We start from the raw sequence: 25,600 nt of genomic DNA on the forward strand, positions 1-25,600 counted from the left end.
CGCGCTGTGAGACTCTCCTTGCTCAGCGCCAGGGTGACGGAAACCGTCTGAATCGGTTCATTGGCCGTAAAAACGCACATGGAATGTGGGCGTGGAGATGAGTGACCCTGGGAGTTTCTCTGCTTAGCAAATGCCAAGTGTTGTTTTTCTAAGTTGGGTTTCCCGCTAGAGGCCGCATCTGACACACCGGTACAAAAGAGACTTAGTCGGGAGCCGCCCACCTGGCGGCGCGGCTGTGTGGCCTATGCCAGCGAGGCCCGAGCCCGAGGGTCACACGAGCACCTGTGAGCAGGTGGTTCCTCGGGCGCACCTGCGTGTGCCAGGCCCCGGGCCACACAGGGTGACGCCCCGGGGTGCTCGGCCAGGCTCAGGGCAGCAGGCGCCAGGGGCACAGGCGTGCGGCCTGCGGGGCCGGGGCCGGGGTGGCGTTTTCTTGCCTCAGCTGTGATGTAAGCTGCCCCCCGCCCCACACCCCCGTGCCCTGAGCCCTCCGGCTGTCTGGGCTGCTGTGAGGACAGGCTAATGCTGTGTCTCCCTCCCAGGATGGCAAACTGTCGTGAGCCACGGCAGTCTGAGGTCCGCCAACATTCTGGATTGCTTTTTGACTTTAAAAACGGAAGTGCCCATCATGACTGAGGAGCAAAAGCAGGACTTAAACCCTCTGATCATAAAGATCCACAGCGTCTCCTGCCTCCCATCCCAGCCCGTGCCCATCCATGAGCTAGAGGTGAGGAGCCGCCGGGCCTTGGGGAGCGAGCGCCTTCCCCAGCCGGGCGCCCGCGTGCCCTCGCTGACTGCCCGGGCCCGCAGGGAGCCCCGTCGCACTCCCCCTCGGGGTCACGGCGAGGCGTGGAAGACGTCCGTTCCTGGACTAGGGCCCCGCAGCCAGCAGCTCTTCGTGGAGGCTGTGCCGGGCGTCCTCGTTACGGTGGGGGGCCCCCGGGACCCCATTCCCGAGCCTTCTGCCCGTCCCTTTCAGATCCTTCTCGTGTCTGCTTGTAATGAAGTCCAGGGCTTTAAAACTCTGGCGTTGGCAGGGAAGGAGCAAGAAGTGTGTCTGTGATTCTGCTCCAGAACAGCAAGTCTGCAGGTGTCTGTGCCCTCGGGCTGGGGCTTGGTGCCCTTCAGCCTCCGAAACCTGCCTCGGGAACCTCCCGTGCTCTAAAGTTGCCCAAATTATTTTAGTATTTCCTTTTTTTCTCTCATTTTGGACCTGATCTTACTTAGAAGTTGAGTCTTCTCATTTCTTCTGTTGCTTTTTCTTCCCATGCTGCTCTTTATACACATACACATTATACACATGGGCAGAAAAGCTGACAGTGTAGACCCGAGACGACCAACTTTATTCTTCCCTTTCAAATAAGGAAGCTTACGTTTTAAAATTTTTAATTTATGCACACAAGAACTGAAGTGTGCACACAAGAACTGAATTTATGCACACAAGAACTGAAGGCCAGAGGTGTGAGGGGCGAGAGGACTCACCAGAGACAGAGTGGGGAGCAGAGCAGGCGGATGGACTGAAATCCACTGCTGAGGGGGCAGCAGAGGAGACAGGAGAGGCCTGCTGGGCCACGTGGGTCAGCTCCTGGCGGGAATCGAGCTCATGCCACAGTGGCTGCTGAGAGCTTCATAGTGCTGAGACGTAACCCCCGCACCAGGGAGGGCCCTCCATATAAATTCTAAAATCAATTTGTATGCACTAAAAATGTGCTGAGATTTTGATTGGGTGACATTAAATCCATATGCAAGTTGGGGAGAACTGATCTCTCATGTTGAGTCTGAACACACCACATCTCTCCAGATAGCTGGGTCTTTTATTTATTCAGACGCTCCGCCTCCCCTTTGCCCAGACAGCCAACTAACAGAGTCCGCGGGCCGGGCGGGCGAGGTGGGCTTCTCCCGCAGGAGGAGCCCTGGGCGCCTCGCTCTGCGTTTCCATGCCCCAGGCCGGCGCCCTGGCTTCTCCAGCCTTGTGCAGGGGCGCAAGGGAAGAAAGCTGGCTCTCAGCTCCCACTGCACCTTGCAATTCGGCTTCCCGGCGCCGGGCACCCGCGCTCTCCTGCCTTCTCTTCTTGGCCTTGGAGGTGGATGACGTTTTTGAAAACCCCCTTCCCTTTCGCTGGACTTGGGTCAGCAGTGGCGTCAGATGACTGCTCAATCCTGCACTTAAGTGCGAGCAGCCCGCGGCTCAGCTCCTGCCCCTGCGGGGAGGGGTGTTGTTCCTGGGTGTGTGTTCCCCGTGGCCCTCCCTCCCTTCTCCCACACTCCCCCAACCTCCTCGGGTGACCTGGTTGGTTGTCAGCGTCCGCTCAGCTGCTTTGCTTCCTTACATCCCCGGATGTGGGACTCATCCGGTCATCCTCACCCTCAGGCCAGTCTCACGTTGTGTAATGCCTCAGTTCTGCCCATTTTCCAGCGTGCCAGCCCTCACCTCACAGCTGGCTAGGATTCCACTGGGCGTCTGCCCGCGTCTTCTTTAGCCACCATCTCCCTGCCGAGCCCCCGGCTCGCAGCCAGACATCCAGATGGAGGGGCGCGCCCATCCTTACGGCCCGTGGGCAGGAGGGCGGCGCTCACACTCAGCGAGCCCTTCCCTTGAGCCAGCCGGCTTCCTGGTGCCTCCGCCACGCCACGGGCAGTGGCCTCGCATGGCAGGCTTGCCTGTGGGTATTTCGTGGTCGAGGCAGCCAGTTGCAGGGCTGTGGGCTGTGAGCGAGGCCCCTGGCTGGAGGCTCCCTCAGCGGGAAGGCCGCCCGGTGACTGCTGGCGGCTCTCTCGTAGAGGCTGTGCACACCTGTGTACTGCAAGTACCAGTTCCAGAAGATGCCGGCCCACCGGACAGAGGGGCAGCACCACGGGACCCACGTCCACTTCCAGGATGTCAACGTCATCTTCCTGGGGGCAATGCATCCCAGAGACCTGAGGGAGTACCTGGAGGGCCCCCCCATGATCGTGGAAGTCCACGACCGGGACCGCAAGTTTGAGGAATATTCTCAGAAGCCCACTCTATTCGGGGAGGACCCCTTCGATACACACCTCAGTCTTCATACACTGATCACCTCGAAAGAGACAAAGAACCCCTTTGAGGCCCACAACAAAATATGGGACCCTTACGGCGTAGCCCGGGTCAGTTTTGCCGACCTCCTCCTTGGCCACAAGTACTTGAACTTGGTTGTCCCCATCCACAACTGTGAGCCCGGGCCCACAAAGCTCGGCCTGGACAGCAGGAGCACGAAGGCTGTGGGGTTTCCGGTGCACCCCCGTGGCCCCCAGCACACACCGATGCCCATGGGCAACTACCTGGAGGCTGACTCCCAGCTGAAGCTGCGGGTGGACATTGCCGTGCCGCTGCGGACCTGGGGGGGCACGCCCGAGCTGGACCTCAGGGGCACCGAGTTCGGCCGCGTCATTTTCGTGTTTAACTCCAGGAAGCCCTTCCTCCTGCGCAGCCTGCTGCAGGACGTGGCCATGGTCAATGCCAAGGCCCTGGATCTGGACATCTACCCCCTGAGGAACATCCAGCAGATCCTGTGCGCCTTTCAGATGCGGGTGAAGGTCCAGGAGAGGCCTGACCTGGATGTGCTCACTGGCTTCCATCTGCTGGATGGGAAGATCCACCTTCTCATTCTGGAAGGCCTGGCTGAGCAAGGCCTGAGGTGGCTGTGGGAGAATCACCAAAGGCGGTAGGTGGTCGGAGCTGTAATTCCCTAAGTGTGCTGGTGGTGTGGGGTGCCCTGGGGCCGGGCCCGGGCTCTGTCGCCTCGGTGAGACGGGCGTGTACTTCTTGGGCCGTACCCCGGGCACAGGGTAGTGAGCAGGAACTGGACCTGTGACAGAAGAGTTGCTGGCCTTTGGTGGAGGGCAAGACCTTAGGGGTCTCTAGAGGACAGGGTGGGCCAGGAGAATGTGTCCTGCGTTCGCATTTCTGAGGGGCCTCACAGGGTGCAGGACATGCGGCGTGGCCAGGGCGTGGGCTTCCTCTCAACCGAGGAAGCCGTGTCCGATGGCTTGAGACTGCAGCGCCGCCGAGGCTGCCCCGAGGCTGCGCTGGGGCCTGTCGTCTCCACACGCTGGCTCGGCGGCGGCAACTGCGTCTGCCTCTGGTCTCCGCCGGGAGGAATCAGTCCTTCCCCATGACATGGCGTGTCAGGTGGAGGGTTTTGGCAGAGTTAAGGAAATTCTACTCTATTTCTAGTTTGCTGGAAATATACTAAATTGCTGGCCCAGCTAATTCACCAAAAAGATCAATTCCAGGTAGACCGGAGACCTCCCTAAACTGTAAACTCACACAAAGCTGCAAAAACAAGGGAAAGGGGCCGCAGTGGTGACAGCGGGCCCAACCTGGTCCTCGTTCATTAACGACGCAGCGAAGTGAACGCGGCCGCTGTTGACTGCTTTACTCAGTTGCACCCAGAAATCTAATTTTGAAAAGCAAAATTAGAAAGCTTCCACCTGGCAACACAGATCACGTTCACGCCCTCAGCATAAGGGGAGAGACCTTAACGCGGCAGGGGTACAGAGGCAGAGGAGGGCGGACTGGCCCCATGAGAATGAGTGACTCCCGTTAACTCACCCAGAGACGCCATAAACCTGCAGCCCGCACTGAGGAGGCGATAAAATAGCGCAGCGAGTGGAGCCAGCACCCTGCATGTAGAGAGACTGTCAGTCAGTAAGCAACAATAAAAACACCCCCGCTGAAGACTTGCACTGGCACTCGGCACAGGGAGAGCCCTGCCCAGGCGCCCATCAGCGGGGTGCAAACCAGGGGAGGCGACTGCCAGGTGGGCAGTGCCAGGGTGCGGTGTGAGGGCCGGAGTTGGGGGCTCTGGGCCACCAGCCAGGCCAGGCTGGCCTCAGCGCTTTCACTGCCAAGCAGGCTTTGAGCGTGCTCCTTTAGTTTGTGAGTTTTCTTATTTATTTATTTATTTATTTATGCACACGGAACTGGGGTTCAGGCCAGAAGGGCAGGGGTGTTAAGAGGATTCACCAGAGACAGCGTGGGGGTGAGAACAGGCAGATCAATGAAGTGAGGGGAGCAGCGGGCGGCCAGGAGAGGTCTGGCGCGCCCTGGGGGTCACCTCGGGGGCGGGGATCGCTCGCACTGAAGCGGCTGCGGCCAGCGTGCAGTGCTGTGTCCTTCCCTTGTGCCACCAGGGAGGACCCAGTTTGTGCGTTTTCAGATGCGGGCGGGGGACTCCTGGCCAGGCGCTACCACCCAGCCCTAAGCCTGCAGCCCGCTGAGCGCCCCGGCCGCTTGCAGGGTCGCCAGGCTGGAGCTCGGGAAGAGCAGGAAGCACAAGGTGCTGTACAACTCCCAGCTGCTGTTCTGCCGCCGCCTCTACGCCGACCTGGAGACCATGCTGTACCACGTGCACCTCTTCAAGCCGCTGTCGCTGCTCATGAAGCAGCCGGGGCTGTACGTGCGCAACGCCGTGTCCCGCGAGGCCTTCCAGGCCCTGACCAGGTGGGCCGGGCCGCAGGCAGCCCAGAGGGGAACGGTTTACCTGGGACTTGGGAACCGCCAGCGGGGAGCACTGAGTCAGAGTGAGACCTCGCCCTGCTCCCGGGGCCCCGGTTCTCCAGGTCCAGGGACGGCCCAGCGGGGCCTCCACGGCGGGCAGCGGGCGGTGCAGGAGGCGCGTCTGGGCCTGGCTGTGCCCCAGCCTTGGACCTGGATGAGGGAGCCTGCCCTGGCCTCCCGCCCCGCCCGCCGCAGGGGTCTGCCTTGAGGCGAGAGGCTCCACCCCCCGCCTCGTCCTGCGGCATCCTTGGCCTCTGGCCAAGGGGCGGCTCTCTACCCGTCCCGCTGGGGAGCCCCGGCCCGGCCACCCTTCTCTTGCTCTCCAAGAGCCTTAGAAACGCCCTGGCAAAGGCAGGACAGCCGCCCCGCCCGTCACCTGACGTCTGCTGTTCGGGGGCTGTCCTGGGCCAGCCGCGCCAGGTAGAGCGCCCACTTCCCAGTGAGCAAGGGAGAAAGCTGAGGGCTGGAACCCCAGATCTGCGGCCGCAGTACCCCCCCAGCCCCGCGTTTGCTGCCCATCTGCCAGCTTCCTGAAGTGTTTCCTCCCGCCCCACCCTCCTCCCCCCAACCACCAGAGACCTCACGCTCGCGCACCTTTGTCTGCACCGTCCTCCCTGTCTGTCACCTGCAGCGGCAGGCACTGGGCAGCGCTCGCTGAGGGCCCCACCGGCAGGGGTCAGCAGGGGCCGCATGACTGCGCCAGGCCGAGGGGGCGGCAGAGGAGTCGCCAGCCCCTGTGGGGCCATGCCAGGCTGAGCCCAGGCCGCCAGCACTCACACCCAGGGGACGTCCATGCGCCCTGCTCTGGCGCAGCTGCAGGCCCCTCTGGAGCGGGAGCGGGGCCGATCCTGCAGGAGAGCAGGGGAGGGCTGAGGTCCGAGGCTGCCTCTGGGTGAGGAAGCCTCCCCTTCTCTCCTGGACTCTCCTGTCGGCCCCAGGCTGGGCAGCCGGGCCAGGCAGTGGTGTTACCAGCCAGGAAAGGGGGGGCAGCAGCTGGTGTTGGGGGCGATGTTTTGGTGTCCAGAACCTCACTGGTCAGTCCGGGCAGCTGGGCCCCGTCCTGCCTGGTGCGTGAGAGTACAGGGTGTTGAGATACTCGACAGAAGCCCCAGGCAGGGGTCCTATGCTAAGGGGTGGGGGGGTGCCTGCCCTTCAGGTTGGGCTCCTGACTGCCTGGGGAGCTTCACTCCTGGCCTGCAGGACGGTGGTGGAGGCAGGCCCAGTGGCCCAAGTGGCAGCAGGCCCCGCACGCAGCCCCTGTCAGTGTGGGTGCAGCGCCCCAGGACAGTGGGGGGGGGCGGCGGCGGTGGGCGGGGTGCAGCTCTGCCTCAGGGCAGGAGTCCTCGGAGCGCAGGGATGAGCCACAGGGCCTGCGGGCGAGTGGAAGCGCCTACTCCGGCGGGCAGGGAGCGCGCGGGGCCTCTGCCGAGGGCGCGGCAGACTGCGCCCCTCGTTTCCCATCCCGGTGCGCGAGGCCAGCCGGCCGCTGTGTCCGCGCCCTCGGGAAGGGCCGGTGGCCGTGGGCGAGGCTGAGTGCGCTGCGCTGCGCGTTGCAGGATCTACTGCGTCTGCCACCACAGCGCCAGGCTCAGGGACGTGGTCACCAGGGACCTGCTGCCGTCCTCCGCCATGATCCGGGTCTTGAACCAGGAGTTCGGGCTGCCCATCTCGCCCAGAGAACTGGCGGACCGGAAGCCCGCCCTGCCCCCAGAGCCCACGCCCCTGCGGGAGCCGTCCCAGGGCCACATGTCCGTCCTCTCCCACGCCATCTCCACCCACCAGAGAAGGTACCTGCAGTGGCGGCGAGCCATGATGCTGAAGAGCAGAGGGCAGAGCCGCAGCCTCATCCAGGTGGGTCCCGGCGCGGGGCAGGCGGGAGGAGCGGCGGGCGAGCTCTCGGGTGCAGGCGCTGCCCGGCGGGCTCTGGGGTGCAGCCGCGTCTTCCCAGGCCGGCGGTAGCGGCAGCGCCCGCCGTGCTGGTGCCACAGAGCAGGGAGCGGCGTGCGCCGGCACCTCGGGCAGGGGGCGGAGACCGTGGCACGCCGTGGCCGCCTCCCGCAGGCCGTCAGGCACTTCTGCCACGCGCCGTCCTGCGTCACACCACGGCCTGGCCACGCAGGGCGTTTCCCGCCGGCCTGGGCCGGCGGCCGGGCAGCGGCGTGGCCTGGCGGCAACTGGCCATTTGTAGTCACCGATGACGCGGGACGCTCCGTGCGCATGGACGCCGGTGCTTCCCCCGCGGCCTCACGCGTCCCGTCTCTCTACCCGGCGCTTTGCTTGCTGCCAGGTCAGTGTCGCGTATCCCCGTGCGGGAGGGGCGCCCAGGGGCCGCAGCGCCGTCTGTCGGCCCCCCGCTGGCCGGGGGGCTGCCTGGCCTGTGCGCAGGCCCCTGAGGGCCGCGCTGGGCCTGCCCAGATGCCCCCCACCCGCCTCTCCCCAGCCCACTGTGCGCCGCTGCAGCTTCGTAGTGTTTGAGATTGGTTTATGGAAGCCCTTTAGGTTCTTTCTTAAAATGTTGGACTGCTTTGAGCCCTCTGCATTTCCATGTGCGTCGCAGAAAAAGCCGGTGGCGGTTTCAGAGCCCTGGCTAGAATCCGCAGACTGATCTGGGCACGATCGCCGTCCTCGGGTCTCGCAGCTGGTCTTTCCTAAACGGGCACGGCTCTGCTTCTATTCCGGCCGCCTCCCGAGCTCCGGAGCTGTCAGTGTGCAGGCCTTGGACGCTGAGACAGTTGTGCTGTTAGGAACTGAATTATTTCTGTGTGGTCTGTTGCCAGACAAACACATTGATCTTATTACCTGCAACCTTTTGAAATTGGGCCATGTCATTTTCCTGCCAACACAGCTGCCCCCTTTTCCTCCTAGTGTTTGATGCCACAGGCTTGGGTAACCCATGAGCAGTGGCTTTTCTCACAGTTCTGGAGGCCGCGAAGTGCAAGATTGAGGCGTCAGCAAATTCACTGCTGCAACCTCCTCTCAGCTTGCAGGAGGCGGCCATGCCATGGCGTGCTCGCCCACCTGTGTGTAAGGTGGCGGGCGTGGGCAGCGAGCCACCTGCTGCCTCTCCCCATGAGGACACCGATCCCGCTGGGCCAGGGCCCCCCCACTCGGCTTCACGTAACCTGAAATACACACGGCACACTGAGGGCTGGGGACTCAGCACAGGGATTTGGGGTGCTAAGGGGAGGGGGATGAGGGCCAGGGATTCAGCACAGGAATTTGGGGTGCTGAAGGGAGGGGGACAATCGTTCCTTCCACGCCCTGTCCTCCTCAGCCCTCCTGTTCACACCACCCGGAGCTAGTACAGACAGCGCCCAGCGGGGGCGCATTGGCCTGGCCTGGCCGCCAGCCGAAGGGGAGCACTCAGCGGGCGGCAGCTGGTGGGGGGGGGGGCGGAGCTGCGCTGCTCTAGGCTGAGGAACCCCTGGAAGTTGTAGTTTGTGGGGTTTTTACATGAATAATGTTGGCTCTTTTTTCTGCCTCTGCTGGGGGTGGTTTTTGTCCTTTACCAGTAGGGTGAACCCAACCCTCGCTTGGCTCTTCAAACCGGCCTGCGCTCCAGGCGGGAGCCCGCTTGGGCTTGGCGTGGGGCGCATGTGGCTGCACCCGGCTTGCCAGTGTTTTCTTTCCTTCGTGACATGTCTCCCTGGGCCTGGGCAGGCTGCTCAGCCCGGCGCGGACACGCGCTTCCTCTCCCTTTTCTGGAAACTTGTGAAAGGTTGGTATTTTTTCAGTGAAGCCATCAAAGCCTAAGCTTTACTTGGTGGAAACATTTTAAATGACTAATTATTAGCTCTCTCTGCTTGTTATTCTATTCAGAGTTATTTCTTCCCAAGCTAGGTCAGTAATTCGTGCTGTCCTGAGACATTGTCCATTTCACCCAGGGTATCCAGCTGACATATAGTCACAGTGTCCTATCACTCCTTTAATTTCTGCAAGGTCAGCTGAGTATCGTCATCTTCACTCCTGATTTAATACTACCTCCATCCTTTTCTTGGTTAGTATAGCTAAAAGTTTGCCGATCTTGGTGGCCTTTTAAAAAGGCAGCTTTAGAGTGCGCTGATTTTCTGTTTCTTGTACTTGTATCCTAAACTGTATTATCATTTTCTCTTTCTACCTACTCTGGATTCATGCTGTACTTGCATTTGTATCATCTCTCTTAGCCACACAGTCCCATCAGTGTTTGTGAGGGGGTGCGTCACCCTCTGGTGTCCTCCCATTCAGCCTCGACGCCCCCTGCAGCCTGTCTCGATAAGGCGTCCCCACCAGCATGTCCGTCTGACGGAGTGTAGCCTTGCTTCATCTTCACTCCGGAGAGATGGGTTTTGCTACATGTGGACTTCTTGGAGCAAGGTGACCTTTCTTCCAGCAGCTGCCGGAGTCAGACATCTGTCCTGGTCTCTGCTGCTCCTGGCGTGTCTGGCTGTTGGCCGCGATTGTATCACTTCCTTGTTGCGGGGAAGCTGTTCTTGCTGCTTCCCAGATTTTCTTTTTAGCTGTCAGACTGCTCCAACTTTGTGCTCTGGAGGTTCACGGAGCAGCCTGGCTGGAGCTGGCTGTTCAGGTCTTGCTCCTGTGTCTGCTTCCGTCTGGCCGGCTCCACTTCATTGTGTGGGGTTTGGTTCCCTTGATGTCCACCGGGGACCAAACCCCTGTGACCAGGGTACCCTGTTCTGAGATCAGGGTAATCTCTGCTGACCTATCTTCAAGTCCAGAACTTTTGTCAGACTGAATCTGCTGTCCTTCTACTGAACTTCTAATTTCATTCAATCGTCAACTGCAGAATTTTTACTCTTCCTCTGAAAGTTTTTTTTTACTTTCTTTCCCTGATTTGTATGCAACTTAAAACTTCAATTTTCTGTTTTTTAAAACAAAGTAGCAGTCGTCTTTGTTTGTATGCTAAGTCAACCAGCTGCACCACTGCTTTATTTCCAGAGTGAGAGGTGCGCTTTCCTATTTCTTGCATATACCTAATTTTAGCCAAAAAGTGGACATCTGAAACACGCTGTAGAAACTCTGAATTCTGGTTTGTCTCCTGGGCTGGTGTTGTGGTGGTTTGTTTAGTAAGTTGCCTGCACTAAATCTGGACTGTCTCCTTGGAGGTAGGTGACTGCTGACGGCTTTACTTTTATTTCCTTTTCTGCTTTGACATTTAATTTTTTATTTTCTGCACACAAGAACAGGGATACAAGCCAGAGGTGCTGGGGGTGTGTGAGAGGATTCACCAGTGGGCAAGACAGGAGAGCTCTGCTGCGCCCTGTGGGTGGGGCAGGGATGGAACTGGTGCTCAGCTTTAACCCTTGCGCCACCAGGGAGGGCCTCTGTTTTGATTTTAAAACCTAGCTTTGCTGGGGTCGGCCCTGTGTCCGCATCACTAATGGTCAACAAATGATGTCAGATGTTGAGCCCCAAACACCTGTGCTTTAATCTGGGTACTTCCAACTAATTCATCTCCTGACTCATCTTTTCTGTTGTACGTCTAGCCTGCCTTTGAACCCACCTAGTTAATTGTAATTTTAACGATGATTTGTGTGGTGATGACTGGTGTCTCTTTTTTCAGCAAAACATCATAGGTGCCTCCCAGGCCAGCAAGCCCGCAAAGCCTGGGGTGAAGGTCATCAGAATTTCAGCCCCTGCCAGAGATGCTGTGTACAACTACAGCATTCAGACCCTGAATTCCACGGAGCTTGCCAAGAAGGAGCTGTTTCAGGAGATGGCCAAGGTGAGTGGAGGCCAGGGAGCACACCACACGTGTCTGTTCCCCCCAGGATGCCAGCTGGCGCGCCCCACGAGCTCCTTCCTCTCCGGCCAAGTGACCAGGTGCCATGAGCAAGGCCGTGTCCCCACAGTGCACGGGACTCCTGCTCCCAGGAGGCAAAGCTGCTCCACCATGGCTGCACTGCAGGCGCCTCACGCCCAGGGAATCCGTAGTTGCTGCTTAGAACAGGCAGCTGTCCCTCAGAGGGAAGGGCCAAGCCCCCAACTTTAGGGCAGGGCTGGCATGTGACCTACCGACGCCAGCAGCCCTGTCCAGGCCTGCCGCCAGCGCCCCCCTCCTCCCGCCTGTCCCTTCTAGGAGCCGAGGAAGAGATTCACGTACTCGCAGAAGTACCTCTCGGCCACGGTGGAGCCCCAGGACCCAGAGGAAGAGGAAAAGAAAGCCAGGAAGAAATCTCGCGAGGCGTGGCTCACCCCCAGGGGGTTCCAAGTGACAGGCCTTCAGAACGCTGAAAGTGACCCTCATCTCAGGATGCTGCCCCCCGGCTTCTTCACAGAGCAGCACGAGGTTCGTGGGGAGGAGTGGGCCTCGGGCGGGGTGCCCACACTGGCCTAACTCAGTGTCCCGCTTAGGAGTGGAGGGAGAAGGCGCCTGTGAATGTGCTGGACCGCGGGAGCTGGAGCTGGGACAAGCGCCACCAGGACTTTGACCTGTACACGCAGCCGCCGCCTTTCCTCGCGCTGCCCCCGCCAATAACAGGTAAGGCCTGTCTCGCCGTTAACACGAGGGCGGCCAAACCACCCACCCACTGGTTCACAGAACCCACTGTTGGTCAGCAGAGCCAGGACATTTGCTCAGGAACGAGGCTAGCCAGAGCAGCCCCTTCCAGAAAGCTGGAGTAGGGTGGGCTTCTCCGCGGCCTTCCCAGGCCAGCTGTCCCACATCATGGCTTATGCTGGGAGCAAGCCTGGCCCCAGGGGAAGGGCAGAAAGGCCTGGGCCACCCTACCTAGAGGCGTGAGCTGAGGACAGACACAACCAGGAGAGCAAACAGGTACTGTCTTAGAGCTTTTGTTAAGTGTTTCAAAAGTACAGTTTGCTCCTAGCGTGTTTCCTGGAAAACACGTGGTCTAATAGAAAAAAAGCTGGCCAGGGGCTCTGTGCTGCCCGCTGGAGGAGCAGTTTCACTCTGTCCCTTCAGATCCCAGAGGCCTGTCAGGCAGCCGCGCCTGCATGGCAAAGCTGCGGAGAAAGCCTGGGCCTGGCTGTAGAAACTCAAGCTCTCCACCTTGGAAAAGGCGTCTGGCACCGGGAGGGCGTCCCTCCGCTCAGGACGTCCTGTCCAGGGGGTGGGCGCAGATGTAGGTTCGCTTTTCCAGCACCTGCTGGGACACCTTCTTAATCTGCTCGTCGAGATTTTCTGGAGCATCTGGGGAGGAACGGGGGTGATCTTTGGCACTGGGGTACACACTGCTGGAGCATGTCCCCCCCCCCGAGGCAGCCTCCCAGGAGAGTATGGTCGAGGGAGAAACCGGGCAGAGACTTCATTTCACATAACCATGGGCTCCTTCTGGTGTCCCTGCAAGACGCCAGGTCTTGGGGAGCAGGGTCTGTGAGGGCCAGGGACCTGCCGCCTTCCTTGGTGAGCCGGCACTGGGAGCTTCCTGACGGGCCCGCACACAGGCTGGCCCGCCTGCAAACACCACACCTGGAATCGGGCCCCTCCTCCAAGTCCACTTACACTTGTCCAGCTGAGACAGGGTGAAGAGGTTCTGATAATAAGCTTCTGTGCAGAAGGTGTTGGCCAACAGAACCTGCCAGAAGAGAGGTCAGAAAGGATGGCCACTGGGAAATCTGGGCCCCTCCCCCCTTTCCTTGTGTCAACCTAACTAGCTCTTGCCTGTTTGTGGAGCACAGAGGGCTGCTGCACAGGAACCAAGATGGGCCCTCTTCCCTCCCTCTCTAGGTGCGGTGCTGAAAGGGAGCCGCCCTGTATCCTGAGCGCCAGACCCGACGCATCGCCCTCGGCCGTCCCATCAGCTGCTGTGGGGGCCCCACAGCCTGCCCTCCCCCTACACCCCAGCTTCATTAAAGTGAAGCAGCCGCGGCCTGGCTCACCTCGTGGTCGTGGTTGCGCAGCCCCGTGCGGATGGAGCGGCTGGCCCGGGACAGCACGGCCGTCATGGCGTACAGGTTGATCAGGATGTTGGCCACTCGCTTCAGAACCATCTGCTCCTCCACGATGGTCTGAAACCAGAGCCCCGGGCAGAGCCTGAGCCCCTGTCCTCGCCTGTCTGGGTTTGGGCCGGGACCAGGGACCAGGACCTGGTGGCCATGGCACCTCGGCAGCTAGCCCCCTCCCCCGCTGGCTGAGTGGCACCTGGGACAGCCCAGCCCAAGGGGGTGGCTGTCTCTGACCCCAGGGTGCAGGCTTCCGTACTCACCTTGCCAAAGCGGATCAGCAGCGTCTCCACCGTGCGGCCAAAGTAGTACACGTTTTCCTCAAGCTTGCCGGCACTGTCCTGGGGGCAGGGGTAGGTGGGCGGCGTGTGAGATCTCCCGCCCATGGCCGGTGACCTCCTTACTGCAAAGGACAGGAGGGCGCCCACTCACCCCGACACTGGGATGCACGACTCCAAGATTCCCTGTCAGCCCCATATCCACACTGCGGCCCAGGGTGTCCCGAAGTCTCTGGCCAACCGTCTCCAGGACAGTGGTCACGTTGCCCCGCTTGAGCTCCCTGTAGAAAGCCGGGTGCTCTGAAGCTCAGCACCTCAGCACCACAGAGCTCTCCCTGCCTCGGGAGTCAGAAAGGGCACCTCAGGGCTCCGTGACCCCTCAGTGTGCTGGATGCTGGGCTGCTGGCTGGGCCCTGTCAGAAGAGCCAGGCCCCTGAGCTGGAGAGTCACAGCCAGCTCCCAGGTGGTTCTCGCCCAGTGAGACGCTCTGAGCAAGCCATCCTTGGGCTCTGGCAGTTGTTTCTAACCGCTGTGGTGCCAGGATCAGGCACCTCAGCCTCTGTCTGGACACCTCTCTTGCCTCAGGTTCTGAGTGCTTTCAGCACTCTCGCCCCCTCCCCAGAGTGCACAGTGAACGTGGCACCTACTTGACCCTCGCAGTCAGGATGCGTCCAGCATGCTGCAGGCCTGTCAGGGCGATATACATCCGGAGAATCTCGTTGGTTCCCTGAGGTCAGAAATGTGGAGGTCAAAGGCACACCACTGCCCACTTACCCGCACTGCGCAAGTCGCTGCTTTGGCAGCAGCTGAGAACAAGACTGTGACCACAGGGGTCAGGGCAGGGGACAAGTGGGGTGCTGGCCCGATGGCTGCGCTGTCTCTCTGGGACTTCCAGCCTCTCCAAGACCAACCATGGGAGGACCCATTGTCCTGGGGGTTAAGGGGCTGATTCCAGATACCGCACGTGCTGGCCCAGGCCAGAGCCCTCCGGAAAGCCACAGAGGAGGAGTGGCTGGCAGCGACCTGTGCCAGGGTCAGTGTGCGGAGAGCCTACCCCTGAGCTCAGGAGGCAGGCTGTGCCATGGAGCACGTGGTGCCCAGGGCAGAGGCGGGCGGAGACCACCGAGCAGCCCCCACAGGAGAGGAAGGGGTGGTGTGGAGGATGGGAGCAGCTGCTTCACACTGGAGGCTGTGCACGCCTCAGCTGCTGGGCCTGCTGACCGCCCCACGCAGCCACAGAGACAAAGACGTGCCAAGACCAAGGAGAAGGGGCCTCTGGAGAAGCAATCGCAGGCCATGACCCACCCCAGGGGCCAGGGAACCGTGTGCCCTCAGGCTGCCTGAGTCCTGTCGGTCCCCTGAGGGAGCACACAGAGGTGGGTCTCGGCAGTGCGCATGGGAACAAGAGCAGCGCAGAGTCTTTCTGTTGGGAGGAGCTCAAGCCGAGCCCCAACTGCAGACACCCTTAGGGGACCTTCCCCACAGCTCAGACGCAGGCCTCGCCCTGGGCTCAGGGTCTGCGCCCTGCACAGCCCACTCCCACCGAGAGCCTGTCCATCCTCCCACAAGCCCGTCCCCTCCCACCTGACCCACATTAGCCTCGGAATTGCCCAGAACACATGCAGCCGAGTCACTTCTCTCTCGGAGACCTCTGCTGCCGCTCGCCTTTGGGCCCACAGTAAGGCCCATCAGCCTTTATGCTGGGGCCAGGGGCCACTGCTGCCTCGCGAGACACCGGCCCCTGCAGGCAGAGGCGCAGCTCTGCCCCAGGAACCCCCACTCAGGCTGCACAGATGGCGAACGCCCCAAGGCACCCCGGTCTCCTCGGCCTCCCTGCCCACCTAGCACATGCTCCCTGAACCTGTCTGCAGGCTGGAGCACGCAGCAGCGAGTCAGTGCCGAAGCCCTCAAAGGGGCCTGCAGCGCTGCCTCAGCCTGGGAGAGGGGCAGCGGGGCCGGGGGAGGGCGCTCACCTCAAAGATGAGCAAGATGCGGGCGTCGCGCAGCATGCGTTCATACGGGTAGTCCTTCATGTAGCCGGAGCCCCCCAGGATCTGCAGCGCCTCGCTCACGCACTGCCAGGCCGCCTCTGAGCTGAACACCTGCCGCGACCCAAGGGCAAGGTCAGCATGGGTGGCCAGTGCTGAGGTCCTTCCGAAGCGAAGACCTCAGCTGTGGGGCGGGGTGGCCGGGGAGGGAGAGGTTTCGTGTGGAGAACCCAGTTTCTCTGGGTGACCCTGGGTACAGTCCTTTTCCACCTCCACCCTCCCTGACCAGCGTCTCACACCTTTGGGTCGTCTTGGGGGTGGGAGAGCCCCCGCCCTTCCACACCCGGAGAAGCCCGTCCTTTACAGCCCGCCTCAGCAACAGCCTGCCCAGCCCCACTTGCTTGCACTTGAACTACTTGGCTGGACGCCTGGCCCGGGGCCAGTTTGTGTGTGCACGTGTGGACAGAGCAATGGCAAGGCTGTGTGCCAACCCTGCGCTGCTCCCGGGAGAGGGCTGTGGCGGTGGCTGAAGGTAGCAAGCACACAGCCTGCGCACAGAGGCGCCACAGGCCCAGAGCGGCGACCCGCCGGCCTCCCGGGCGCGCCCCTGCCCATGCCAGACATTCACACTGGCGTCAGGCCCCTCGTCGCCCCGGGAGGTTAACGCCACAGACCGGTGGACTAAAGCGGGGCTCTCACTCCCGTGCCGAAGCGCGCCGCTGCCTCCCCCAGCTAGACAGGCACGGAGGCCCCGGCCAGCAAGTGCCGCGCCAGCGGGGTTTGGCCGCAGAGAGCAGGAAGCCGCCTGCACTCCCCGCAGCCCCCGCTGACAGCCTGGCTGCGTGGCTCAAGCAGGCCGGCACCTGACACCAGCGGCGCTGCGCTCACTCGCTCCCCGGCACCGGCCGGCACGTCGCAGACACCGGGTCAGTGACCGGCTGCCCCTCAGCTGGGGCGCGGGAGGGTGGGGCAGCGCTGAGGTCTGAAAGGCTCAGCCAGGCGCCTGTGACGCAGCTTCCGGCCGAGCTGTTACCTTCACCATGGCGGCCTCAATGGAGCAGTCGGGAAAGCCAGGCTGGTCCAGCATCCCCGCCGTGAGGTAGGCCATGCTTTCCATGACGTAAGTCTTCTGGGCCATCAGGGCAAACTTTTCCTGGAGAGGTCAGGATCAGCAAACATTCCACATGTGCGGAGACCCAGCCGCCAACCGGCAGAGAGAAGAGCAAGGTCCAAAGCCAGTGGCACTGCCAGGAGACGCGAGCCCTGAGCCATACCCCTCACTTGAGCTACCTGAATCAGTCCGAATTCACTGAGGTTCTTGTTGAACTGCTTCCTCGTGCAGGCATACTCGGCGGTCATTTCTGCAGAAGAGCAAACTTTCTGGTTGGCCCGGCATGATTTCCTAAGGTATCGGCACTGAGCTGCAAACGCCTAGGCAGCAGCTGAGAGAAGGGTGCACTGAGGCCAAAGGCCTGAAGAAGGAGCCCCCCGCCCCCTGCTAGCTTCTTGAACCCAGCAGTTTTTAAAACCAGTGAGTGGTCCAGACTTTGCTCCCTGCATGAGGCACGGATGCCAGAGTTTGCAGACGCCGGGAGATGCGTGTGTAAGGTGCGGGCTCAGGCCAGGCCCCGGAAGCTTTACAGAGGCAGGAGCAGGCCTGTCTACCCATGACCAAAACAAGTGGGCAGGCTGACTAGAAAGCTCTGGTCTGGAGCGTCATAGTGTGTAGCTGTGAACAGCACAGTGTGGGGGACTGGGCCTGGAGGCACCCCCGTGAGCCTGGCAGTGCTGACCCTCCCACAGGGCACTCTGAGGAGGCCAGGCACAAGCCACTGACAACTGGCCCCCCACCAGCCTCGCAGGAGAAGGGCGACCAGGACACGAACTTCTGGGCCTCGGTGTCTCATTTGAGGTTCTACATCAGGAAGGCTGATCGTGAGCCCCCCCCACTGCCACCCCCTGCCCCGAGATTCTTGCACAGAGGGTTCCAGGCGGGAGAGCAGAGGCCCAGAGGGCTGTAGGGCCTTGGGAGCATCTCAGCAGTGAGCAGAGTCCTGAGTGTGGAGTTGGACGTGGTCAGCTTTTAGGCCTGGGGGTGGCCTTGCCCTCCCCACCTGTAGCTGCCCAACCCATCCTGTCCCCTCCTTGCCCTGAGCAGAGGCTCCTCATGAGGCCTACCCCCCGCCCTTCCCGCAGGCAAAGTGCACGCCCAGCAAGGACACTAGCCGGCGCAGTGACTCGCATGGCAAAGGCTGACTTAGCTTCAGGTATCTTACACCCACGGGGATCCAGAAGCCCATGAGGCTCCCCTCTGCAATGCAGTCACCCACAAAACGGGGAATGAGTGCTAATGTTTGTCCGGACGCTCACGGGCAGCAGCTCCTCTGGCCCCAGCTCCCCTCTGTGAGTGAGCAGAGCCAGTGGGGTCGTGGTCACTACTATGCTTGCAGACCGAGCACACATTCTGGTCTAAAGCAAAGGTCAGACTCTAAACGGGCCATCTGTCTGGGTGGCCTGGCTGGGCACAGCCTGCGGCTGGGGCTAACGCTAGGCCAGAGACCATGCGCCAAGGCCCGTCCCTGACTCACCCACCGATGATTTTCTTCAGCATGCCGGCCACGGCGGTGCCCATGCTGAAGCGCCCGCTGTTGAGGATGTTCATGGCCACCTGCGGGAAGAGGGGAGGCCACTGCCAGTCTCGGCCACAGCCACCTGCTCAGGCCGCTGTGCGGGTCCCCACAGGACCAGGGAAGCACAGTTCCCACACCTCCAAGTCAGGCGCTGTCAGTGCAGGGGCCTCACCTACATCCTCGGCCCCTGCCCCAAGCTGCGGCCACCACTACTCCACAAGAACACACCCACCCCAGTCCCGGGGGGAGGGGTGCCCCTCGCAAGTCGCGGCAACTCTGGCCCTCACCTTACCGGAAGAGCCCTAGGTTCAGAGGATGCGGCGCTCACGCAGGAAGCATCTGCTGACACCCAGCCTGTGCTCGCCCTGCACCCCAGGGCACCCGCTACACTCTGTCATGCTCCTCCACGCCCCAAATGCCAGCGCTGTCAGCTTCTCTCTTACAGCCCCTCTTTCCCCCAGTGCCAACTGACGGCCATGTGGTGACGAGACAGGGCTGCTGCCCACGCACTGCCGAGCTGCAAGGCGGCTTTCCCTCACAGGCCCAGTGGGCTGGGAACAAACCCAAGTAGGCAGCTGGTGGTCAGGGAGGTGATGGGCAGGCTAAGGGGGGGCACTCCAGTGGGGAAGGTAGAGGGTGCCTGAGCTGGGTCTACCAGGCCCTTCAGGGCAGAAGGCCGAAGGGGCAACCTCGAGCCCACGCTGGCCGCCCGGGGGCAGCACTGGGCCGGCGGCTCCGGCGGCCCGAGAATGCTGCAGCTCTGCGGGGTGCTCGCGCCGGCGGGGCTGCTGTCTACTGGCCGTTGCTGACGGGTGGCCTGGGGGCTGGGGCAGAGCGGCCAGGCTGCGTTCTGCCCCGGCACCTGCCAGCGTGTCACCTTCTCCCCCGCTTTTCCTGCCACAGCTCACAGCGCCAGTCTAGATCGCCCTTCCCAGAGGCCTGTCCGCACTGTCCTCACGCTCCAGGGGCCTGACCGGCCCAGACACTTCCTGTGGCGCCCCATCAGCTCCTCAGTTTTTGCGTGGACTTGGACGACTCTGGTCTCTGGAGTCACTTGGGGGCGGCGCCCTGTTTGGCAGTCAGGCTGCCAAGCAACCGCGCTAGTCATTTTTTTGAAAAGGGCTGTTTTCTTTGCCCAGCCGAACAGCAATCACACGTCCTCTCACACAATGGGGACGTCCGAGACAGCGCTGGGAAGGGTGAGGGGAGAGCATTCCCACACGCAGCTGGGGGACGGACCCTGTCCAGCGTCCCAGCAGGCAGCGTGACACGATCGCCCTTCGGCCTCAGCCACCTCACGGGCGGGGCCTCAACTCAGGAACAGCCAGAGCAGCGCAGCCGCCCATGCTGACAAGCGCCCCGAAGCGTGGCTCCGGGAGGCAGCAGAGGGGCAGCACCCCGTCCTAGCAGCTGGGCAGTGGCCACGGCGGGGGCACCGATGCCAGCAAGCGCCAGCTGGATTAGGGCGGAGGACACTCCAGAGAGTGAACTTTTTGAGGTGAACGCGATCAGTAATGAGGGAATGAAGTTCCCAGTGTTCACACAAAACCCTGGACGTGACTATTCACAGCAGCGCCACTGATGGCAGCCGAAAAGCGGAGCCGCCAGCGCTACCAGCGGATGGACGCAAAGGCGACTCAGCCGCAGTCACCTGCCACGAGGCGGCCGCGGCTCCCCCAGCTGAGCCTTGAGCACACCTGACACACGAAGAGCCGGACGCACAAGGCCACTCGTTGACGCCACTGAGCGCAGCGTTCGAACAGGCGACTCCGTGCGACGGAAGTGCCAGGGTGGTGTGGGGAAGTCGGGGTGTGGTGCTCCTTGCGGGGTGCTGGGATGTCCTGGCCCTGCACCGTGGGATGGCTGGGGGTGGACGGACTAAACCACCAAAGTCCATCTAAATTGTCCACTCCGGGCTGTCTGAATGACCTCAAACAAGTTCACAAGAAAACAAAACCAACTCCAAGGGAAAACCAATGAGGGCCAGGACTCAAGTCCCCAGGGCCCGCAGCCTCCTGACACGCGGAGTGGAAACCGCACTCCTCCAGGCAAGAGAGACCAGCGACACCCACCTTCCCCCCGGGGCTGAGCTCCTCAGAGAATCCAGGTGCACCTGGCCAACAAACTGTACCCCAAAGCCACAAAGCACTCACCAGGGCTGCTGCTGGCCACTCACCTTAAACCCGCCCCCGACCTCTCCAAGGACGTTTTCGACAGGCACCTTGGTGTTTTCAAAATGGACCTCACAGGCTGAAACACAGGGAGTTTGAGAGCACACCTGAGCGCTGAAACCACATGGCGCCGACCTGCGTACAGATGGGCACTTCACCCACCCCCCCCAATCCAGTCCAACCTCTGAGGGACAGAGTCGGGGTTCCCAGCCACATGGAGCCGGCGGGTTAGCGACAGACACTGTGATGTAATGATGTGGACAGAGCTGTGGGTGGAATGGACAGGCACAGCGACAGAAGAGGGTGCGGGGGGGGCAGGCGGTGCTCTTACTGAGGGGAGAACCCGGCTTCCTGGGGTGACCTTCAGCACAAGTCTGAGGTATGAGAAGGCAGAGATGGAACAAAGCGGACGCCCGAGCTCGGCCAACTGTCGGCCCACCCCCAGCTGTCCAAGGCTCAGCCACTGACATGATTCCAAAGAACTCACATCACGAAGTGACAGCAGGTTCTTCATGTCACCAAACGGCCGCTGTCACCCTGCGGAGGGCTGGGCCGCTCGCGCACACTTACTGTTGGAGCCGCGGATGCCAAGCTTATCCTCAGGCTTCCCGTTGGTGACTCCGCCAAAGTCCCTTTCTACGATGAATGCCGTGATTTTGTCTTTTTCAGAGCCGTCGGAATCTTTGATCTTGGTTTTCGCAAACACCGTGAAGATATTGGCCAGTCCTCCATTGGTGATCCAGACCTAGGACGGGAAGAACAGGGGCTGTGGGGCAAGCAGAGCACCCTCCGCCGCGCCGCCTGACCAGCAGACGCGTCCGCTGCCCAGCGCGCCCCCTGCCCGCCCAGAGCAGGGTTTCCCCAAGGGACACAGGAGGCCGTGGGAGGGGTGCGGGGGCGTGTGTGCACGTGCACACACGAGCAGCAGTGACGCTTGACTCTGGGGGTGCGGGCCGGGCAGAAAGGGGCAAAACGGATAAAGAGGGCAGTGGGAAACACGCAGAGCTTCTTTGATCTTGATTCGAGCAAACCAAAAAACAGTGGGAGACAACTAGGGAAATCTGAATGCTGACTAGAGTAAGCAATTACCCATTTTTTAAATGTGGTGTTATGGGTTTAAATGCTGTGATCGTGCAAAGACCCCGCTGAACAGTACGGATGTGGCCCTGAGGCGTGGTGCTGACAGAAGACGCCTCAGGCCCGAGGAAGCTCCGTGCTCAGCCCTGTGTGTCTCCCGCGTCTGGGGTAGCTGGGGTGGCTGGCACCGTGGGGGCACGCAGACGGGGCCTCACGCCTTGGTTCCCAGCCAGCTCTGGCACTCAGTGAGGACACTGGCCAGTCGCCGAACCTCTATGAATCATTTCTTCTCCCCCAAAAGGACAGTGGGCTCCACCCAACAGTGTTAGGTGCCGGGGATGGCCTCTGAGCCTGGGCGGAAAGTGTCGGTGCGGCGTGCGGCCGGCCCGGCTCACCTTGGAGCCGTTGAGGACGTAGTGCTTCTTGTCTTCACTCAGCGTGGCCCTGGAGCTGATGGAGGCCGCGTCACTCCCACTGCCAAGACAGAACGGTGAGGAACACAATGTGGACTAAGGAGGTTCTGAGGGCTGGAAAATGGAGCTTTCTACCTTAATACTGAGAAGTGGGCAGGTTTAAAATACGGGGTTGCGCGACAGGAAGTCTGTCCCATCAACGCTGCAAGCACGTGCGCGCCAGTAGAGCCTGAAGTACCTGACGGGGCCGGCAGGCCGTGGTCAGCCCTGCCTATCTGCAGCAGGCACTGAAATCTCGGCCTTAGGGTTAAACATGGAGATATGCGCTCACAACAGGCCCATCTGAGCCGCTCTGAGGAAGGCGGGACACCCAACTTCCCGAGGGAACCGGAGGAGCAGGGGCACATCATGAACTTGCCACGGCCGCCCCGGGTCCCATACCAGCCCTGTTATGCCCGAGCCCCGTGGCCTGGGAGCGATCACACAACTGCCTCAGCCCCTAACCTGGAAGTGGGCACCATCCCAAGACCCAGTACGCTCTGAAAGTTGCTTGGAAGCCGTGCAAAGGTGTAGCAAAGCACAAGAAAATGACTGGAATGGCACCGTAGGGTAAATTACATTCCAAAGCCTCCGTAGAGCAGAGAAATAGGTAAAGAGAACGTGGAAATGGCAAGAAAGGTGTGGAGGAGGCGCCTGGAAGACTTCGGGAGGGGCAGGGAGGGCAGCGGCCTCTGACAGAACCACCCTCGCGCCTGGAGAAGCAGGCCGCGGTGCCACGGCCGTGCGGGGCAGACCTGGCCGGTTCCGTCAGGCAGAAGGCGGCGATGTGCTCCCCACGTGCCAGCTTGGGCAGGTATTTGGCCTTCTGCTCCTCACTGCCGGCCAGGATGATCCCCTACAGCAAACACACACGGGGCGGACCTCAGCCAAGATGAGCTTGCAGAATGCGGTCCTTCTGACCAAACGCTGTGCAGAGACATCTGGGGCTTGGGGACCCGGCTGCTGGAGTCACCCTCGAGAGCACGGGGAAGGCAGCCTGGGCCTGGATGTGCTTTGGGTCAGATGCAGGGCACTTCGTCACTGCCCTCCACTTTCTGCTGGGCGGCTGCGTGGCGATACCCTTCCTGAGCCTCCACCTCATCACCCACATACAGGGCTGACCGCACCCACCGAGGGGCGGTCAGGATCATAATGGTAAAGAACGGAGACCAGAACTAAGCTGGCCAAGGCAGGGCCCGGCTAGCGAGCGCCCGCTGCTCAGTCCACCCGGGCAGGCCTCTTGCCCCAGGAGCACACCCACTGGACTGGATGGGTTTTAGGGCAGGTCCAGGCCACTCAGCTCAGTGACAGCCCCATCACTTGGGTCACCTGTGCTCAGCGCAGCCACCAAGGAGAGCCGAGCGGGCAGCGTGCCCCTGCTCAGGAGGGGAGGCTCGCTGTGGCCCTGGGTGAAGCAGCCATTGTGGAGGCAGCTTGAAGGATGGGGAAAAGATGGTGAGGACAAGGAGGTGCAAAGGGACGGGCTGTTGCCTGTACGGGGACCGGGGCCTGCGGCTGCAAGAGCAGCCTGCACCCCCCAAGCCCCCAGGCAGCAAGCCCGTGCACTGCTGGGAAAGCGAGCATGTCTCCTGCCTCCCAGCCACCTGAGGGCGCCAAAAGAGCTGAAAGCATCAGATGGAGACCCCAGAGAGCTGACCTTGAGGCCAATAGCCTGGTGTGCGGCCAGCATCACGGTGATCGACCCGTCCAAGCTGATGATCTCTCCGAGCCGCGCATACATGGTGTTGGAGAGGCCCAGGCCACCTAGAGAAGAGCAGACAGCTTCACCGACAGCCGGGCACGGCCACGCTGGCTTTCTGATTGTAAAGGGACAACCGACTGCGCTTTGTGAAGCCTCAGTACAGAAGGGCACCGAGGAAACAAGGACACCCGTGACGCGGCCTGGCGTCGTCCTTGCTGGTTCTTGGAAGAAATCCCTTATCGGTCAGAAAGTACGCAGACTCGGAGAACAGAGGCACATGTAGATGCACACCCTACCTAAAACGTAGGAGGACCGAATGCTCGCATGCAGTCATTTACTATCGCCTGTATCAGGCAGATGCCAGCTCCCGATCCCAGGAGCTGGAGGACTCGGGGAGCTATTTCTGGAACCTGGCACTATTGACATCTGGGAGGATGACCCTTTGGGCAAGAAGGGGTCTGTCATACCCACCCCTGCCTGTCCACAGCCCATCAACAGACTGCTCTTGTTCATTTCATATACTGAGTTAGGTTTAAAAACAAAACAAAACAAGGGTTTAAAGCACAGCACTGCACACTGTCCATCTGCCTGTTCTGCTCCCCACTCTGTCTCTGGTGAATGCTCTCACCGCCCCTGCACCTCTCGCCTGCGCCCCAGTTCTTATATGCATAAATCAACCTTTCCTAAAACCAACATGCTTTCCTCCCGAGAAGCTATCACCAAATTCATGGTGGGGTCAGCAGGCACACAGGGAAGGTGACAAGAGGAGAGGCCGCTGCTGGGGAGGAGGCAACAGGCAGGCCAGTGTGCTGGGCCTCAGCGGAGAGACCTGTTTTCCAGCACAGGGATCTCCCAAAGAAGGGTTAGAGAAAGGAAACACAGCAGCCCCAAAGTGCACCTACACATCGTCCAGAAGAGGAAGAGGCTTTCACCTCAGAGTGCTCGGCAGAGTTGGACGCACACGCACGTCATGCAGGAGTATAAAGACAGATCCCAGTACTACACAGAAATTATTCAGAGGAAAATGAAGTAGTTTTCGTCAATCAAGACGTCATTTTAAAATGAGCATGGCTACCCCACCTGCACAGACCAACTCTGTTCTGGGCCACCCCAGCCCTGCCACCTTCTTCCTGTTACCTAATGTTGACATGCCTGCACATTCTGACAGGCTGTTCCTGACACTTGAGTTACAACGCTGACAAGTCTCATGTCTGGACAAAGATCAGTCAATTCAGAGTTCACACTGTCTCTTAGAAACAGGACCTGCAGCTTTCCCAGGGGAGGCGGGGCTGCTGAGTCCTACCACTCGGGGCAGCAGCAGACAGGTGAGCGGCCGCCACCTTTGGAAATACCAGTGGCCTTTCAAAGTGTGCAAGGTAACATCACTTCCCAGCTTCAAATAATGCAGTAAACATAAGCTTAGTGTGGACATCACACTAAATTTGTACTAAATTTCACACTGTCTCAGATTCGCCCAGCACCAGGATGGAAACCCATCAGGGGGCCCACCCACTCTTGCAACACTTCAATCTCTGGAGAAAAGCCAGAACTTCAAGGGCTCCGGGTTTAGTGACTTGCTAGCAAACCTAACTCAAGACCCGGCTGGGAGAACACGACACCTCCAGACACCCAGCTCCCAGTCACAAAACATGCCCAGCTCTGAAAACACCATCGACAGGCCGCTCTCTCCCTCCAACAGCTGAGTCGGACGTGACCAAACCTGGACTAGCCCCAGCGAAGAGGCAGGGACAGGGCTCCGAGGCCAGTGGGTGCAGAAGCAGGCGAAGGCCAAGAGTCACTTTTGTGAAAGGAGCCCGACAGTCATGGTAAATGATGTAAGTACGCATGTGCGCACGGTCTCTGAGGTGAGCGTACACGCACG

General features: G+C 60.9%; 2 protein-coding genes across 3 annotated transcripts in view; one reads left to right on the forward strand and one right to left on the reverse strand.

Moving 5' to 3' along the window:
* Nucleotides 1-13,347, forward strand: part of KIAA1257 (KIAA1257 ortholog) — a 23,747-nt gene extending 10,400 nt beyond the window's left edge. Inside the window, exons 6-13 of one of the 2 annotated variants that reach the window (XM_012732124.1) lie at nt 543-727; nt 2,782-3,683; nt 5,261-5,464; nt 7,078-7,372; nt 11,082-11,243; nt 11,598-11,807; nt 11,873-11,999; nt 13,206-13,347. In XM_012732124.1, coding sequence (XP_012587578.1) covers nt 543-727; nt 2,782-3,683; nt 5,261-5,464; nt 7,078-7,372; nt 11,082-11,243; nt 11,598-11,807; nt 11,873-11,999; nt 13,206-13,240 — 2,120 coding nt within the window. In that variant the 3' untranslated portion in view covers nt 13,241-13,347. The remainder of the gene's footprint in view (nt 1-542; nt 728-2,781; nt 3,684-5,260; nt 5,465-7,077; nt 7,373-11,081; nt 11,244-11,597; nt 11,808-11,872; nt 12,000-13,205) is intronic. The other variant, XM_012732123.1, reaches the window with a different exon arrangement.
* ACAD9 (acyl-CoA dehydrogenase family, member 9) overlaps nt 12,295-25,600 on the reverse strand; it is a 19,300-nt gene continuing 5,994 nt past the window's right edge. Inside the window, exons 4-18 of the mRNA XM_012732125.1 lie at nt 23,674-23,780; nt 22,772-22,872; nt 21,960-22,038; nt 21,058-21,232; nt 20,493-20,566; nt 18,279-18,354; nt 16,977-17,047; nt 16,720-16,839; nt 15,672-15,800; nt 14,346-14,425; nt 13,853-13,979; nt 13,684-13,761; nt 13,358-13,486; nt 12,981-13,053; nt 12,295-12,668 (exon numbers count right to left, since the gene is read on the reverse strand). Coding sequence (XP_012587579.1) covers nt 12,568-12,668; nt 12,981-13,053; nt 13,358-13,486; nt 13,684-13,761; nt 13,853-13,979; nt 14,346-14,425; nt 15,672-15,800; nt 16,720-16,839; nt 16,977-17,047; nt 18,279-18,354; nt 20,493-20,566; nt 21,058-21,232; nt 21,960-22,038; nt 22,772-22,872; nt 23,674-23,780 — 1,520 coding nt within the window. The 3' untranslated portion in view covers nt 12,295-12,567. The remainder of the gene's footprint in view (nt 12,669-12,980; nt 13,054-13,357; nt 13,487-13,683; nt 13,762-13,852; nt 13,980-14,345; nt 14,426-15,671; nt 15,801-16,719; nt 16,840-16,976; nt 17,048-18,278; nt 18,355-20,492; nt 20,567-21,057; nt 21,233-21,959; nt 22,039-22,771; nt 22,873-23,673; nt 23,781-25,600) is intronic.

Source organism: Condylura cristata, unplaced genomic scaffold, assembly GCF_000260355.1.
Source record: "Condylura cristata isolate star-nosed mole 26May11 unplaced genomic scaffold, ConCri1.0 scaffold00033, whole genome shotgun sequence".
NCBI classification, from domain to species: Eukaryota; Metazoa; Chordata; class Mammalia; order Eulipotyphla; family Talpidae; genus Condylura; species Condylura cristata.